The sequence below is a fragment of the Barbus barbus genome, assembly GCF_936440315.1.
Source record: "Barbus barbus genome assembly, chromosome: 20".
NCBI classification, from domain to species: Eukaryota; Metazoa; Chordata; class Actinopteri; order Cypriniformes; family Cyprinidae; genus Barbus; species Barbus barbus.
This window is the reverse complement of record NC_136748.1, coordinates 14,413,188-14,433,052: the sequence shown is the minus strand read 5'-3', so window position 1 is coordinate 14,433,052 and position 19,865 is coordinate 14,413,188. Positions and strand designations below refer to the sequence as shown.

General features: G+C 36.4%; 1 protein-coding gene across 3 annotated transcripts; it reads right to left on the bottom strand.

Annotated features, from left to right (window-relative positions):
* Positions 1 to 1,681: 1,681 nt before the first annotated feature.
* Positions 1,682 to 19,352, bottom strand: LOC306886136 (protein lin-52 homolog). 3 transcript variants are annotated; one of them, XM_079443031.1, is made up of 7 exons: positions 19,304 to 19,325; positions 18,656 to 18,730; positions 18,458 to 18,495; positions 18,304 to 18,370; positions 18,004 to 18,087; positions 6,101 to 6,204; positions 1,682 to 5,451 (listed from the first exon to the last, which is right to left on the bottom strand). In XM_079443031.1, exons 1-6 carry the CDS (start codon positions 19,320 to 19,322, stop codon positions 6,149 to 6,151), a joined length of 339 nt encoding a protein of 112 aa, XP_079299157.1. In that variant the 5' UTR covers positions 19,323 to 19,325; the 3' UTR covers positions 1,682 to 5,451; positions 6,101 to 6,148. The 3 variants fall into 3 exon arrangements, 2 of the variants coding, with proteins under 2 accessions (XP_079299157.1, XP_079299158.1); XR_013785607.1 differs by having other exon boundaries at positions 4,557 to 5,451; positions 6,093 to 6,204; positions 19,304 to 19,328; XM_079443032.1 differs by lacking the exon at positions 1,682 to 5,451 and having other exon boundaries at positions 5,855 to 6,204; positions 19,304 to 19,352.
* Between the last annotated feature and the right edge of the window lie 513 nt (positions 19,353 to 19,865).

Sequence of the window (19,865 nt, the reverse complement as noted above, 5' to 3'; positions counted from 1 at the left end):
CAGCTTAAAACACAGAAAAACCATGTGATTTGTGGCCTTATGGGACATTATTCAATTACCCATCCATGCTAATTCTTTGTTGGCCTGGCTCCATGGCAATTACATGAGATGATCATCAAAACTGGCAGCCATACAAAAGTAAAGTTTAATTACATAGGAATATAGCAAACGACTGATCTGCAAATTTAGACTACAAATGCAGAAGTAGTGCGAGAGAATAAAACTCGTCGCCTCAAACCATTAAACCCTGCGCCGCTGAGCAAAATATTACAGCTGCAATTACATAGGCACCAGTTGAAACTAATTAGAAGCCATTAAGTGGAAATTTCATTAAGGGTAATGAAGAAATCAATGTTATCAAGATATGCTAATGACACATCACCCGGTCTAGATAAACCCATCTATTCACAAGGCTTGCTCTGTCAAAGCAGCCTGTCAATTACAAACTGCCTCCTGCCCTCTCATAGCCACCGCTTCTGCTGTAATCTGTGCTGGGCTTTGTTGTTTATTGTGAAAGAAAAGAAAAAAAAACACTCTCCCTCCATGGCTTTTAATAATCCATCTACATATGGAAATGACTGCATTCTGATTTACATGCATAAGAGGACAAACTAATAAGGCTGTAGATTAAGGAAAGATTTAGTTCAGTCATTCGTGTAGATTGGGTGGCCTATCAAAGACTGGAAGATCTGATGGTGGCAGATTAAAAGGCAAACAGCTGTTGCAAAATTTGTCCCCCTATACCCCTCTCTCTGAATATTCAGTCTCTTGTGGGCCTATTGCCTACTTATTTTAAGTGAAATCCACCATACAAACACAAGTAAGCAGTTGAGATACTGAAAAAACGATTGCGATAGTCAAACAGATGGATGGCAAATTACACCGCTGCCTTGACCTCTACCAAAAATATGGGACAACATATGGCACCCTTGTGTACTTTTTCAAAGCTGCTAAAATGAGAGTTTGTCCAAACTTGTAACAATTACAGTGTAATGTGATGCATAAAGACCTCTCTTATATTGAAAGGCTTGACTGCTATTTGTCTTTACATAGAACTTTCGCTGCGGGAAGGTCACTGCAAGGTAATGAGCTTTGGGATGTGGCTGTATTATAGGGACATTGTATTGCATTAGTCCGGCCCCTACACAGATTGCTGGTACTTGATCTTCTCATGCTAGGCAATCTAAATGAAGAATCACTTGTGCTCTTCTGGTCATAATTCTGTATTTGCAATGTATTGGAAGTGATGAATTGTTTTTAATGTTACATTTTTTGTACACCAAGCACACACACACACACACACACACACACACACACACACAGTCTGCAGCAGCATAAAGGAGTGTCTCCTAACTACACCCCCAAAGCCCCACTAATGTTCCCCTTCATCCAGAACCTCTGATATCTTACTGGATATTGTTTAGCATTAATTGTATTAACGTGACCTTTGTTACTATCATCCAACCATTCTTTTTTAACATGAAAACAATCAATACTGTGCCTGAAGATACTTATTGCTTCCCCTCACTTTTCGTGATATATCTTATGTTTTTATGGGGCAATCATAGGGAATCATTTTTGAACAAGACCTAACCGAATTTATATTAATAAATGCAATACAGTTAAGTGATAATTTCTGGTATACCATTCAACTTTTTTTTTTTTTTTTTTTTTTTTTTTTAAAGAAATCAATACTTTTATTCAGTGATGATGCATTAAATTGATCAAAAGTGACAGTAAAGACATTTATAATGTCACAAAAGATTTCTATTCCAAACAAATACCATGAACTCTTTATAAAGGAATCCTGAAAAAATATATCAGTTTTCATAAAAATGTTAAGCATTATGACTATTTTCAACATTGAAAAAAAGGAGAAATTTGTCTGGAGCACCAAATCAGAATAGGATGATTTCTGAAGGATCAAGTGACACTAAAGACTGGAGTAATGATGCTGAAAATGCAGCATTGACGTCAAAGGAATAAATGACATCTTGAAATATATTAACATAGAAAACTTTGTTTAAATTGTAAGAATATTTTACAACATGCTACTATATATTTGATCAGCAATTTTGATCAGACTTAAAAAAACATCTAAAAAAAAAATGTTTAAAGAAATATTCCAGGTTCGATACAAGTTAAGTGCTTGTGATTACAATTTAGCATCCCTCCTTTTCTTAAAAAAACGCAACAAAACTTGCAGTGAGGCACTTAATGGAAGTGAACGGGGCAAACGCGTAATTAAATAACATTGAAAAATTTCGATTGTAATGACATGACAACACAATGCCATAAATCCTAAAGCAACAGTACAAACGCCAAGACAACTTAAATAATAGACAAGTTTTACCTAAAAAATTACTGTAGGTGCTTTTATACAATCATAAGCTTTCCATTTCCATTTTTATATCCTCCAAATATTGGCCTCATTCTCTTCCATTGCATCAGGTAATCACTATTAAGCCACAAGTGCTGTCGACTGAGCTTAACTTGTATTGAACCCAGAATGTTCTTTTTACAAAGCAAAATCAAATATTTGTAAAAGTTAAGAAACCTGTGTTGAATTAAACTGAAGTGCCTGTGAGGTGTTTTAAAGTGACTGCGAAGGCTACTGGGAATCTCCTTTTCCTGAGACTGCAGTCTGATAATGGCAAACACCTTGTGCTGAGTAGGTGGAAAAAAAATGGCAACTGTAGAGTTCTCTCCCTCACAAACAGCCAAGGGCCCGATGACCCCCTGATGGAGAGAGAGTTTGCTAGCTCCAGTTTTCTCATACAGCTCCCACAATAGTGTGTTTGGAAGCTGCCTGTCGGCATTGCTTAATTAGGCGAGGAGTTGATTAATTTGCACTAATTGACAGCTAATTAAAGGCCTGAGGGCACATTGGATTGACGTTTGTTAGGGCAGCAAGGCCTGTCGAGGTCAGGGCAACTGGTTGTTTATGGCTGTGCTGGTGTTTCTGGAGACAGACCCTCTGTGGGGAATGACCCTCATCTTAAGGAGGATGTCTGGACAGGACCTATGACAGGCCACGACTACTGGCGGGTGCCATTATGTGAACCGCAGCTTCCGTGATGCCCGTTTACTGACCGGTTCGCTCACAACAGTCACTGCACATCACTACTGTCATAATGAACGAGGGCAACATAGTGTAACGGACGCAATTGTACAGAACCAACAAGTGCAAAGTTCGGTCATGAAGTCTACGAATTAGACTATTAATAGATCAACAACAGGACAGAGAACATATACACTCATTCAACTAGTATGTGAGACTGTTTGCCAAAAGAAAAAGTTGGAAATATCTGCTAGAGAATAGTCAAGCTTACTTCACTTCAATTATTACAGCCAAACCTGCACACAGAGAAAGCATTTTGTTACTCAAAATTTGGTAAAACTTTATTTTGGTGTCCTTGTAACAACGTTACATCTACTTCCAGTAATAACAGTAAATTATGCATAATTGACCGTTTGCAAAGACCTGCCCCCCTTAGTTACTGTTGCTATGTCTGACAAGCCATGCCGCTCTCACACCACACATCATGTTCTCACGCAGTGAAAAATACAAACGCTAAGAGGACACTGACATCAAGAGCTGAGCAGATTACTTAGAATGGGAGTTAGTAACGTAATCCATAATACACATTTTAGGTAGAATACTTTTAGATTATGTTTTACCCAAGTCGTTTATCACATTGATTTAAATAGGATAATATTGTATCATATTGATACAAAAATACAAAGAGTAAGAAATTCTATTTCATTTGTTGTGATTAATAACATGAAGTGCATTAAACATTGTTATGTTAAGTTTTCCCAAACTGGGATTTGTAAATGAACTGCAGGGGCTTCATGAGTTTAATGAAAAGCTCATTATTAATTCAATCATACAAATGGAAAATTAAAATAAATCAATTTAGAATAACATCAATCAAAATAAAACCCTTAATAAAGAAATAAAATATTTAATTTGTTTACCTGCATGTCATGTGACCTTTAATGAACAGAGAACGTGAACATGCAAATATGATACTTAATTATTCAAATATTTATTTAAAAATCAAAGTAAATATATTAGGTGAAAGATATTCAGATGACAAAAAAAGGTTGGGAACCCCTGCATTACATGAACTGTGAATAAGAAATAATGTGAAGTTGTGTATTTTAAAATTGTGCATTCTTTGTGTGAATGCCCACAAAACTGGAAGACTTTCTGAATGTATACAAGCGGTAGGCTCTTTTAGGAACATTTAAAAGATGAAAAAGAGGAATTAGGGCGAATCAATCAATTATGACTATGTGTGAATAATATGCAATCAAATAATCAATAAAAAAGTAACTGTAGTCTGATTACAAGTGTTTTAAAATGTAAGTTATTTAATTACAAAGTCTTAAAAAGGCTTTCAAATTTTGTAATTTTTGAGAAATTGAAACAATAAATACCATTTTGTGGCTCTTTGTATCATGACAGATCACTGAAGCGCCTCTGTTCAAGCGGCACGTGAACCAATTGTTTCTTCATATTTACTTAAAAGCACAAAATAAAAATGAACGAACATCAAAAGGTATTTTATTTCAAACGCGGAAAGACGTCAATACACACCATTTTTCAAATTCAAGTCCACTTAAGTTAATCTAACATTACTCTCCAGTCAGATTTGTTTGTCTGACAAAATGGTGGATTCTTCATTATGATTGGTCAGATCACCTGTCAGTCAAGCTCCTGCGAAGGGTCAATGCAACCTTAAACCTAACCCTATAGTAGGTACATGTTGTTAATATTACTTACAGTTGTTTGCTCATAAGTTCATTGCTGCACATTTTTTTCCAGCATTGTGGCCAATTTGCAGATTGTACCTCGAAACTTCTCTGTATTTTCATATTTCCCATTAATTTCCTTTGATGGTCATTTTTGACCACAAAGAGATTTTCTTTTCTTTTCAACCATTTTGCCATTTCCAATCATGTCCAATTTTTGTGTGTTCACATAGCCAAAGGCACAAAAATCACAAAAGTTTTGTACCATTCTGATTAAGTTCATCTTTAAAAAAAAATCGAACTATAAACATTTTTGGTCAAAAGTTACTGTAGAGCATTTAGACATTAAAAAATAAAAATGAGGGCAAATCTGGGTCCTCCAGAGTGTGACCAGACACCAGCAGTAGCTTTGCAGGGTTTAACTGGAGCTTCCTCGTTCCATGTGAATCAGAAAGACAATTAGGGGCTTATTAGGCACTGGGGGAGAGGTGTACCTCTAAGAATTGGTGGGAGCAGGAGTGAACACTCGCCAACCGCAGCCGAAGCCTCTACGACATCTCCAGCCGAGAACAGTCCTGGCCACTGTCTCACCTAATTACGCTCGCCAGAGCGTTCTTTGTTTGCCGTTCAGCATGCCTGTCTGATTCCCTTTTCTCCCGGACCGTTTGCGCCAATGTCCCTGGAAGTGTGCTAATTAGAGAAGAAATGGCCCTAGTAATTATGTCAACTCTTGTTAACAGGGATGACAATGAGCAATATTATTTTTACGCAATGTTTTGTGCTGGGGGCCTTCAAAACTTCCAATTCCCATTAAATAGCAAAAATGGCTTTGCACTGGTGTGGAAGCACTCTCATGTCAAAGCCTTTTACATGTCCGGAGCAAAAGAGGGACGTTAATGGAGCAGTCGATGGAGTGGCACAGGCATGAAGTTATTGCCCTAATTAAAAGTTTGAATGCTACTTCATGAACTCCCTCATTGTTTCATGGAAGCTACTTTTAGGAAACGTCAATGGATGGCTGCACTAGCTGATGCCAAAAGTGTCTTTAAAATGTTGAAAACAAACAAACAAAAAAATCTAGGAGGGGCATGTAGACAAGAGCACAACCAATTGTACTTTATTTAAACAAACTGTATTTTTATTAAACAATTGAAGTTGTATTAAACTGTAGAGTGAAAAATAAATACATTTATGAACATTTATTGAAAAGCACATCCTAAAGAAATTAAACGTATATACAAAAACAATGTGGTGTTATGATGTTTTGACCCCGAATCAGTCAAATATTGGTGAAAGCATTTAGCGTATCATGCTACTGTTTTCTGCCTTACAAGCTCACAATCAACTGGCAGCTGCCCCGACAGGTCAACGATCACCATCTGGATCTTCACTTTTTGGGCCTCTCCAAGATGTTCAGGAATTTTCCTCTTGTCATTTCTCGAGCTGGAAAAATAAAAATGTCAATAGCTTATTGTAATATCAAAGACAGTCTCCAAAATCAGAAACAGATAAAGTAACTTTCCATGGTATATTTTAATCAGGCAGAGTAATATAATAATACACTCTGCTGGTCGTTTAGAAATGGAGGTGTAGTGGCTATGACCCCTCCTGTGGTCAGGCTGACACAGGCATTGATGAGCTGCTGGGTGTGTTTTTCAGACGGGAAGTGATGGGTGTGAGGGACAGGGTAAGCCACGATGTTGGGTGGCAGCTAATGAAATAATATGGCGGATTGTAATTTAGATGAGCTGCCCTGTGTGGCATCGACAGGCGCAAGTGTCAGTGGATTCACCTTCAGCTGTCTATCACTGGATTAAACATGATGCTACCTGGATTCAGACTGTTCAAGATTCAAGATTTTTTATTTGTCACATACACAATTATACAGAGTATAACCAGCAGTGAAATGTAAGTGTTTAATAAGGTTCATATAATCTCTTCAAATATTTTGTTCAAATATTAAAAAGACTATAAGTCAAAGAAATTAGCAAATCATGAGGATATAAGGCGATACAAAAACAGGTCTGGGCTCTGTAAGATTTTACATTTTTGAAATAAGTATCTTATGCTCACCAAGGCTGCATTTAACTGATCAAAAATACAGTATAAGCAATATTGTGAAATATTTAGGGGTGCCCACGACTAAGAATTTTCATAGTCGAATCGGAATTTTCGAATCTTGCCGATATTCGACTGATAGTCGAATCATATATTTGGGGGCGGGACTTCAAACAGTAGGCACATGAACACTTGACTCCTGACTATTAGATCCCTGAGAAAGCTACGAGTAAAGCCTGAAATGCAACCTAATCTTCAGTGTATTAATACAGATGTCACCATTATAAGTGAAACACTTAAGTAACGAAAGGCATTATAAGATAATACAGTCATTACGCATTCACACTGCAGTCTCACTGTGAGAGATTAGTGCCTTAAATGCTTTCCATAAGTAAATGTGTCTTAATCCCAGGTTTAATGTCAATGATAGGGCGGCTAACGCTTTGTTAAATGGGCCACTGGTTTCTGGAGGGGTACACAAACAGGGGGAAAGAGCTTCGTCATAGCTGAACTAACAACCCCACTCTAACTCTTACTACCCCTCTCCCAATCTCCCTCACATTTTCTGTCCAAAACAATACAGGAGTCTGTCTGGCTAAGCATTCTCCCATGAGACCCCTTCACTAGAGTGCACCCCTCTGATCCACTCATTAATTAGATTTCCATTTATCCTCAATTCCCGTCAGAGCAGAAGGGAAATGATTTGCATTGAGTGAGTTAGATTAAAAAGGGGAGTGTAGAGGGTCCTGCCAGCTAGCCTCGCGCAAAAACACACAGACACACACACACACAGAGAGACAAGTATGAGCATGTACACACACGCACAAAGCTGAAGATGTCACTGGATGGGGCAGATCAATACTGATTAGCAGGAGTTAGAGATTTGTTTAGTTGATTAGAAAGGTCAATTACTAATTCTGTACTTAGTTAATCAGCAGCTTGTTGCCGGTGACATCCATACTAAATGGCATATTATGGATTCCAAAGGCCATATTATCTTCTTGATGTTGTATGTACACTCATTAATATTTGAATAAAGCAAATATGCTTCATGATGAGTTAATAGGCAAAATAACGTTAACACAGGTGAGCTGATACATGAGCAGAATTAAAGTGTTACATAATGTAATGTAATGTTCGGTTGCTTTAAAATAAGGTTTTCTTAATATATAATGAAAATATTTAGATATTTTTATTAAATTATAAATATATACACACCTATACACATTTATGATAAATATATACACATCTGTATGTTAAATTGTACATTAAATGTTAAAGTATCGCTTTTTATTTGAGTTTTTTTCATTTATATGTTTATTGTTGAAATGTTGTTATATGCATGTGTCAATTTGATTTAATTTCTTTATTTTCTTAAATATGTGGGTAGATAGTATTTATAGAGTTGTAACTTTTAGTTTTAGTTACTTTTTCTTATTTGTAAGTTGCTTTGGACAAAAGCGTCTGCTAAATGACAAAAGTAAAAGTAAGTAAGTAAAGTATTCTGTAATATAATAATATAATAGTATAGTAGGCCTATAATATGTAATAAACTCTAATTACAACTACTTAATTACATTAATATACAATGCATATACATATATACACCTGTTCAATTGCTTGGTAACACAAATTGCTAATCAGCCAATCACATGGCAGCAACTCAATGCATTTCGGCATCTAGATGTGGTGAAGACGACTTGCTGAAGTTCAAACCGAGCATCAGAATGGGGAAGAAAGGGGATTTAAGTGACTTTGAACGTGGAATGGTTGTTGGTACCAGACGGGCTGGTCTGTGTATTTAAAAAACTGCTGATCTACTGGGATTTTCACACACAACCATCTCTAGGGTTTACAGAGAATGGTCCGAAAAAGAGAAAATATCCAGTGAGCGGCAGTTGTGTGGACAAAAATGCCTTGTTGATGTCAGAGGTCAGAGGAGAATGGGCAGACTTAGACATGATAGAAAGGCAACAGAAACTCAAATAACCACTCGTTACAACCAAGGTATGCAGAATACCATCTCTGAACACAACACGTCAAACCCTGAAGCAGATGGGCTACAGCAGCAGAAGACCACACCAGGTGCCCCTCCTGTCAGCTAAGAACAGGAAACAGAGGCTACAATTCGCACAGGTTCACCAAAATTGGACATTAGAAGATTGGAAAAACGTTGCCTGGTCTGGTGAGTCTCGATTTCTGCTGCGACATTCAGATGGTAGGGTCAGAATTTGGCGTAAAGAACATGAAAGCATGGATCCATCCTGCCTTGTCTCAACGGTTCAGGCTGGTGGTGTAATGGTGTGGGGGATATTTTCTTGGGACACTTTGGGCCCCTTAGTACCAATTAAGCATCGTTTAAACGCCACAGCCTGAGTATTGTTGCTGACCATGTCCATCTCTTTATGACTACAGTGTACCCATCTTCTGATGGCTACTTCCAGCAGGATAATGCACCATGTCACAAAGCTCAAATCATCTCAGACTGGCTTCTTGAACATGACAATTAGTTCACTTTACTCAAATGGCCTCCACAGTCACCAGATCTCAATCCAATAGAGCACCTTTGGGATGTGGTGGAACGGGAGATTCATGGATGTGCAGCCGACAAATCTGCAGTAACTGTGTGATGCTATCTTGTCAATATGTACCAAAATCTCTGAGGAATGTTTCCAACACCTTGTTGAATCACGAAGAATTAAGGCAGTTCTGAAGGCAAAAGGGGGTCCAACCCGGTACTAGCAAGGTGCATCTAATATAGTGGCCGGTGAGTGTATATACATATAGGTATTATATAGGGCCTTGCGAATGTATTCATACCCCTTCATTTTTTTTCACGTTTTATGTTGCTGCCTTATGTTAACTGCTTTAAATTATTTTTTTTTCTACATCAGTCTACACTCCATACACCATATTGACAAAGCAAAAACAGAATTGTCACAACTTTGTAAATTAATTACAAATAAAAAACTGAAATAAGTACATTGCATAAGTATTCATACCCTTAACTAAATATTTAGCTGAAGTTTTTTTTGTTTGATGCGACAAGCTTTGCTCATCAGCATTTGGCAATTATCTGCTATTCTTCTCCTCCTGTTTTCATTAAGGCTATCTCTATATTTTGGTGCATTGAGCTTTTCTTCTACTCTGACGAGTCCCTCAGTCCCTGCCGCTGAAAAACAGCCCCACAGCATGAGGCTGCTACCAGCACACTTTACTTTTGGGATGGTACTCTGCATGTGATGAGCAGTGCCTGCTTTCCTTCAAACATGATGCTTGGAATTGAGGTTCATCAGACCAGATAATATTATTTCTCAGTCTGAGGGTCCTTTAGGTGCTTTTTTGCTAATTCTGAGTGTGTTTTCATTTGTCTACTCTAAAGAGAGGATTGAGTCTTGCCACACTGCCATAAAGCCTAGATCATGTGTTGCAGTGGTGTTAGTCCTTCTGTAGATTTCTCCTATCTGCATATACGATCATGGAGCTTCAACTAGAGTGACCATCAGGTTCTTCGTCACCACTCTAGCCAAAGCCCTTCTCCATCAATTGCTCAGTTTGGCCAGCTCTAAGAAGAATCCTGGTTGTTTCAAACTTCTTCCATTAAGGGTAACAGAGACTACATGCTTCTGTGACCCTTCAATGAAGATGAATTTTTTTCTGAACTCTTCCTCAGATGTGTGGCTTGATGCAAACCTGTTTCTGTAGAACTCTACAAACTGTTCTTTTGACCCCAGGGCTTGGTTTTTGCTCTGATATGCATTATCAGCTGTTGGACATTTTATTAAGACGTGTGTGCCTTTCCAAATCATACCCATTCAATTGAATTTGCCACGGGTTATCTTCACTCAAAGTCTAGTAACACCTACAAGCGATATGAATGCTCCTGAGCTAAATTCCAACTGTCCCAGATAAGGGTATGAGTACTTATTCAATGGAATCATTTAAGTTTTTTTATTTTTAATAAATTTGCAAAGTTGTTAAAAACCTTTTTTTTTTTTTTTTTTTTTGCTTTACCATTATAGTGTATGGAGTGTAGATTGATGTGGAAAAAAAGTTAAAGCAGTTTAAGATAAGGCAGCAACAAGGGGTATGAATACTTTCGCAAAGGCACTGTATGCATATATATATATATATATATATATATATATCTATATATATGAGAATGAGAGAATGAGAATGAACTTTATTGGCCAGGTATGTTTACACATACGAGGAATTGTTATAGTGACAGAAGCTCCACAGAATGACAGCAACAGGACAGGAAACAGATAATAAAAAAATAATATACAAATAGACAATGTACAAAATAGCAAAAACACAATATATAATATGATATAGACAATTATGTATGTACAGGTCTGATATGTGCAAATATGAAATGAAAACAAGTATGTGTGATGAATAAAATGTATAATAGTGTTGTGTGTTACACATTTGTTGTCAAGTGTTCATGAGATGGATTGCCTGAGGGAAGAAACTGTTTCTGTGCCTGGCCGTTCTGGTGCTCAGAGCTCTGTAGCGTCGACCAGACGGCAACAGGGGTCCAGAGTGATTTTGCCAGCCCTTTTGCTCACTCTGAATGAGTGAGCAAAATATATATATTTTTATATATAGACACACACACAATACAGATGACAGCTATAGTTTTTAACTAAAATAGTTAAAATATATAATAAAATATAGTTAATATATAACATGCACAAATCATGTATTATATATTGTAATAAAAAAAGTAACAAATAAATTCAATAATATATCATTAATACATGTATAATTGAATGTATATTTATGTACATGGCATTATTTATTAATATATTAATAAAATAAATAGATGAATAAATGAATATATTAAGATTGATAATTTAACATTACGAATAAATTACAGCTATAAATTTTAACTAAAATATAGCGTGTGTGTATATATAATATATATATATATATATATATATATATACACACACCCACACACAGAGCTGTATATGTATGTGCATTAAATAATAAATGCACAGGTTTGCAAGCAACACATTGAATGAAATATGATCAATTATATGTTACCATTAAACTTTTCTGTTTCAAAATCAATGCAGTTTAACTGTAAGGTCTTTTATCTTGGGAGATGTAAGCATCTTTTAGAAGCCATTAAAGCACATCTAGAGACAAGATGGTTTGTTTTTAAGCCTAAGGAGAAAATGAATCCCTAGACCTTAAACTGAATTCTCTCCAAAACTTGACTGCCCCAATTCACTTTCATTAGAAGTCAAACACACTAATCGTGCCCCTGTTGCGCATCTGAAACGGCCACTTGGCTATTACGGGGAGTAATCTTTATTTAATAGATTTAACATCCATTCTCGCTGCCAAAACCTCATGGGACGGGGGAGGACAGACACACGCTCGCACACAAACCCACCCTCTCGTCCCCGCGTTGGAACACATACACCTGATGCTCATGTTTGTGTTCAAAATTCAATTACCTACTTATTGATACTTCACAGAGATATTTAAGATGCAGACATGGTGAGTGATTTCCCAAGGGAGCCACTGCTTCCTCTTAATGTCCCAGCCGAGAGCTCTCCTCTTCTCACTCCTCCCTCCAACCGCTTGACACCACGAATCATTACACACACGCGCTCACGAACGCCAGCCAGCCCTGCCACAGCCTATCCCTGTTCAAGAGGTGTCCTTATTAATAGGCAATCAGTCAAAATTCATTCATTAAAAAGCCTAAAAGGTTTCACACAAGCGCTATGATTAGCTAGGAAAGAAAATCCAATGAATTCCTAATGCATTTATGGAAATAAGGTGTCATTTCCGATCTGTTGACAGAGGTGGTGGCTAGGACGGAGAAGGGAGAGCGAGTTAGATGAATTCCCTCTGCTCTCCTGCTGCATTGGTCCAAATCTGAACCGAGCTATATAACAGCAGATATAACAGGATGTATCTGTGCGGTCGAAAGGTCTGAATGTCGTCATAGCAAGTCAGGGTCAAAACGATCCTGAAAGGGAAATTAAGGATTATATTTTGAATGTGATTCCACAAACATTCCCTTCTCCAGTCGGCAGTGTAATGGCCATAAAGCAGAAGGAATAGTGTGTGAGAGGAGGGGGAGATGAGAGGACAGGAAGACAGAGGAGAGTAAAGTCGAAGAGAGCTTTCCCCCAGCTCAGCCTGTCATCTAGCAGCACTTCATAACTGCTTGCCCCTGCGGTCGGGTGTCTCTGATGGATTGATGGAAGCACATTACTACGGTAGGGTAGCATCACTGCAATCATATTCAGCGACACACTCCGCTTAATAGAGAAGAGATTGATCTAGGGGAGGAGGCAGTGAACATTGGGGCCATTAGCGCTGGACGGGTGTGACCTTCATACTGGGTGTAAGAACAGATTGAACAGCAGGAGGTTCTTGGATGTTGCGAGCCAGAGTTTTGTTCCTAACTGTGAATCTTTAACTTTTAGCATGGTGCATCTGTACCATTTTCCTCCTATATGAAGCACCATGTATGGGTCAGTGAAATCACACCCAGTTTTTGTGAGGATCTATTAATTTGTTCAAAAATACATTCATTTATATAGTAATTTATACATAAAACTACTTGAATATGCTTCCTGTATAAAGAACATTTTTTTACATTTCTAAATTCAAATTCATTACAAAGTTTTTATTTTATTTTATTTTAGGTATTTTAGGGGCCTTAAGGTCTGTAAAAATGACAAAACTCTCCTGACATTTTAATACAGGAAAAAGGATTAAAAGACTGAACTTCATTTAAAAATCTAAATAGTTTGTCACAATCTTTTATTTCTTAGGGAAAATATTTAAAGCGTTTGAACTTCTAAAACTTCAAAACGTCTACAATTATATTTCACTTCAGTCTGCCAAAAAAAGTGGTATGACCAAAATGCAGAAACATGTAGAAAAAATAAATTACATAATAAAGAGGACCTCTGCAGACCCTCATGACTGCATGTCAAGGTCAGATAAAATATCAGATAATATGGCCTTTTTATTACATGGTAAGGCTAAATAAGGTTGTAAAATGTGGTGCAACTCACCAAAAACATGATTATTAATTAATAATTTATTGTATATACTGTATACACTTTATGTACGTGTCTATGTGTGTGTGTATATGTGTATTTGTACTGTGTGTGTGTATGTATATATATATATATATATATATATATATATTATATATGCATATATACATACACGCACTTTAACTATTTCATAACACTATATAATGCATTCTAAAAAAGATGATTAAGATATGCACACTCACATGCATTTAAAGTGTAAATAAATTTGCAAAATAAATATTACTTAATACTCTAAATATTATATTTTACTTGATAGTTACACTATGCCATTTCTAGCTTCATTTCTGTTTTCAAAACCACATGAAACCACCATAAATACAAACAGTACATTTAAAAAAACTTGTATGACTCATATCAGATTTTTAAAAGACTTTAATCTCCTTATCGTGGACACTCTTATTTGTCTTTGAGCCATATGTACTCCTATCGTAGCATCTGTAATAAACAGAAATCAAGATATCTGTCCAGGGAAACATTAGACTAACTAGCTTTATGCGAGTGCTATTTTACTGTACCAAACTTGCCAGAATGATACTAAGATGGTTGCCAGGGTTTTGCTATATAATTGTAAAGATTGAAAGATACAAAGCTAAATCTGAAAAGTAATAGCACACCTCTCCTCAACAACTGCACGATTTGCGATATTATTCATGTTTAATCCTCAGGGTTAGGGAGTTTTGAAAACCCTTTAGTAGGCGCTATTAATAAATGTAATCTATTCCTATTATCCTGCTGCTTGTTTTGCAACTAAGCACACAAAAATACGGTAGCAATCTTGTTAGACCTACAAGATATTTACAGATTATTTGACGCACCAATTAAAAAAACACCCCCACAATTACTCAAGAAGAAACAAGTGTGTTACATCATCTGTGCAAGCCGCCGCAGTGTAATCGGAGATATCATCAGTATCGCCTGAGGCCTGGCTGTCCCAGAGGAGTACTCTCCATTCAATTACCTTCAATAACAGTACTTATCAGTGTAGTGACTGGTCCTGTGGGAGCGGAGGGGCCTGATGACCATGCTCAGCAGCCCCCCGACAGCAGCATTCATCACGGCCCGCAGCAGATGGGTACTGGTGGGGGGCTGGAGGGGTAGGCACGCGTCAGGCCATCCCACAACGACCCTGATCAGCGTCACTCAGCTACGAGAGGAGGGGTAAACGTCCCCAAGGAGACTGGTGTGGCACATGTCACGCTCACACACGCAAATAAATACACACACATTCACATGATATCCTTATCTGCCTACGGTCGCACTCCTCATGTAGCATTTCAAGATGAAAATGGCCTGATCCACTCAAGATCAAGCCATTAAGATACTTAATATACTGTTATTTATACATTTTAAGCTTAACATAAGTACATGATTAATCAGAGGTTAATTTATGCTGCTGTTGATCATATTTTTCCATCCCAAACATATGCGGCTAATGCATCTAAAGACTCGGCATCTGCATGTGCCCGAGGCGAAGGTCGAAATAAATATCTAAAACAAATGTGTGGCTGATAACCTTGCCTTTGGGGTGAGTTTTCACTGCCTGATTGCATTATCCCCATTAACCAGATCAGGACTTTAATGGCCGTCGTGCCAAAAGTGCAGTAAATCTTTTTCCTCCCCCTCACCCTCCCGTCTCCTAACACTACCTCTCGTCAGCTCGTTTAAAGGCGCTGAAGAGAGAAAGAAACATGATGAAAAAGTAGATCAGATTTACAAGGCTTCTCCTGACAGCTAGGAGAAGGAAGAAAATTAAACCACACCACATTAAAGGGCGCTGCGTTAAATGCTGCTCTGAGCCGAATGATAATCGTAATTTCATATCTGTCTCCTCAGTGCAGAGGCTTTACATACCAGTATGCTTATTTTAAAATACCTTTATCGTGGAGTTCAGCTAGCCGAGTTCTTCTACAGTCATGTTACGCATCTTAAAATAATCTACAAATGTCTAAAAACAGCCTAAAAGACCATATTGTGAATCTGGGATTTTATCATTTAAACCTTAAAACAAACACTAAAATTTTGTACTATGTGATACAAAGAAACATTATGATATAGACTAGTTATGATTTTTTAAATAATAACGTCTCTAAGACTCAGCAAGGGTGCATTTGTTTGATTAAAATGTTAAAACAGTAATATTGTGAAATGCAACTGCAATTTAAAAGAGCAGTTTTCTATTTTATTATATTTTAAAATGTAATTTATTTCAGTGATGCAAAGCTGAATTTTCGGCATTATTACTCCAGTCTTCAGTGTCTCATAATCCTTCAGAAATCATTCTTATATGCCGATTTTCTACCCAAGAAACATTTTTGTTTTGCTGCTTAATATTTTGGAAACTATGATACATTTTTTGATGAGTAAAAATATATATAAAAAATATCTTTATTTGAAAATGATACTTAAAATTGTAAATATCTTTACTGTCACATTTTTGATCAATTTAATTAGTCCCGAACAGAAGTATTAATTTCTTCAACTTTTGAACAGATAAACGAATATGACATTTCATATTTTGCACTCTCTAGGTTACTAATCTAACTACATCGATCATGTGTACACCAACTGATGGTCAGATGTTCTTGTTTCCAATAAAGCACAAGACGCTCTTTGGATCATTCTCAAATTATGCTTGAGAACATGATCAATGGGTTTTATGCAAAACTTTAGGAGCTCATGTCACTATATTATTTCCCTCAATGGCATAAAACTGTGACAAATTATGTTTGGCATAATCTTGGTTGAACGAGCCTACTTTAATCATGCTCTCTTAATGGAGATTTACAAATCAGCAGTGAACTCACAACAAGGTGACATCACTTCACCAGTATATTTTCCACTTTACAGCACAGAGTCTTACCAGAGACTAAGGTAACTAGTGGGTGGCTATAGCCAAAGATATATATAAGAAACAGATGTGAAATCAAACTCACACTAAATCACAGTTTTGTGGCGCACAGGTTATATATTAGATGGAGAGGACCTGTTTTCAGCATTGGAAACTAATTTAATTACTGCTGTTAAAATGAATAAATGTCTTGAAGCATGTTGCATTCCTACATCATGAACAAGCAGAGGACAAAATAACAGGAGGGTGGAGACATCTAGGTTGACTTATTACACTGCTAGCAGAAAGCCTACTGAGTGCAAAGTCAAAGATATTAAATGCAGGCAGAACAGACTCAGGCCTTTCTATATGTAAAAGAAATGCAATTTTTACATAGCAAAAGCAACATGAAAGCTGTACCTAAAAGTGGCATATTTACCCTAGAGAGTTGGCACTTATATAAAAATTCAGATGTTTTCAGTATCAAATGGTAAACATAGAAACATGAGATGGCATATTAAAAATATAAATTCTAAAAAAATCTTTACTCAAATGTAATAGAATAATAAATGAAAGAATATTTCAGGTCAGTAAGACATTTAATTGATACGTGTTCGGAAAAAATCAAGTTGTTAAAAATAATATGGTAAATTCAAGCAAACCGATATAGTTTTGAGTGTGAGATTTAACTAGATTCACCCTAGTTTCTCATTGAAAGGAAGATTGCTGAGGGATTATTTTGAACATGCCACGAAAAGGTCAAAATGTCAGAAGAAATGTAATATATTTGAAACCAGTGTTACTCATTACTCACTTTACAAATTGCACAATATTTGTACATTTGATGCCCACTTTCATCTAGAAAGTCATGGAAACACTTATCTTTTCTGTAATCCTGCCAGTATGGATTAATACTACATCTAGCAATTCTGTGATATAACATTTCAGAGCTACTGGGCAACAAGCCAGTTCTGTTTAAATATAGAGTGGGGATTTATTTAAGACTTACCAACTAAAATAAATATAGAAAAAAGAAGTCACTTTTCTGGTATGCTTCATATGGATTTAAGTGCTAGATTATTTATAATAATTTATATGTTTTAAAGAACCTCTTTCATAAAGCTAACAGCAGGAGAAAACTGGTTAATAGTAGCTCTTGTATTCATAAACGTGTTTCTTCTTTGCTAATATCGCCATCTAGTGGACTTCTTAGTGCACAGATGAACTAAATGTTTCAAAGAAACTAAGATTACTTACATTCTTCCAAACCCAACTGATAAGCCAGATTCTGCAGTCCCTTCACCTTCTCCATCAGATTTGCTGTGGTCAAACTTCCTAATTCTAATTAAAAACAACAAAAAACATGAGAAGATTCATATTTGTAGTGCCAATGCCAAAAAAAAGATCATAACACAAAAAATACTACAGCTTTTATAAATTCATATTGCAATTAGTCTAACCATATTAAAAAGCATGTGTCAGATTGGTCCATAACATAAAAATGCTAAAATTATGCTTGATTTAATTTGTTTTGATTTTATGAAAGAGGCAACAGACCTTTCAACATTTCAATATCTTCCGACTCCAGTTCAGCCATCCACTTGGGCGGAGAATTCGTGATAGGCTGGAACAACAAACGGTCTCAATTTCATGCCTGAATGCAAACTTTCAAAATAATTTATTTTAATTTATCATTTGATTCTTTGCTCACATTTTTGAAGGATGCAGCAAATTCAGAGACACCCGGTACTGTTAAAATGTTAAACAAGTACATGGGACTTTCAAAACAACATTCATAGGTTCGTTAGAAAAAAACATGATCAAATACGTGTTAGGGTCATCTGTGAATTTTACATCTTATAAAATACTATTTTAGTTCAAATCAATAATATTAGACACTCAAACTTACACTGCTCCGGCCACAGGTCAGGTGAAGCTCGGTCAAGTTTTTCAAAACTTAGCAGAGAGGATTCAAAGTCCTCACCTAAATATATAACACATTAATAAATAAATAAATGAGTGATACATGCCCTTTATTACAACACTGGTTCGGACACTGGTTTAAGTTTAAATGCTGCAACTTTCGGAGAAATAATCCTCATTTTTTGCAGAATATAATATTAAATTAGCATGTAATGTTATGACAAGTCACATGGGGGGGGGGCGGTATGTTATGTTCACTCAGCTGTTTGTATTGTTGTGAACCAGCTGAGCTAGCTGCATTGGATAGCATTGCTTCGTAAAATAAACAAAAGTACATATTTAAAAATTGAGGCAAGTTACAAAAAGTATTGTTTTTTCCGCATAACCGCTGCATTAATACATTTGTATAATATTTAATCTAGTAACCGATGTCGCTTGACACGTAGCTTGCTAATGACTGACTCCAAACTATTTTATGACGCTATTCCGAGGGAAAAACCTTTTTTGAAACGGAGTTCATCAATTCATTAAAAGGATATGTTGACCAGCATAACCGTTTATAAGGTTTAATCGGTCAGTTGCACTAGTACAATAATAACTAATGTTACCAGTGACAAGAGGAATTAAAATTTACCTCCATTTTGAGACGCCATCTTGACAACAACGCATGTGATACGAGGCAGCCAATGGCTGAAGGCCGTGGATGCCTGTAGCCCCGCCCTCTTGAGTTGCGTTAGATTACTTTCAGCACACTTGAGAAGTAACATTATTTTTTCCCATAGTGTTAATTTAATAAAATGTATAATTTTTTACATAGTTTGAGTTAAATATGCTATACTTAAGAAAATACATCAGGATAACTTGAGATGTTAAAGATATTATCAACAAATACAGTGACGGGTAATTAAAGACGATTTATGCATTATCAGCATTTCAGTGTATTAATATAAAGTGATGTGTAACATTACTTAAATATGACAAATTTCGAGACTGTCAGAGAAAGGACCAGACATTGCAAAGCTGGTTGAGATAAAGGGAGAAATCACCCAGATAAAGTTGCTTGAAGACAGTGGCTAGAACAAAGCCACTTTATTAAACGTGAGCAAAGATTAGTTTTGCAAGAAAATGTTAAACTTCAGTGATAGGATACTAAAGTGGGGTACAAATATACAGTTCAACACAAATTAGACTATTTT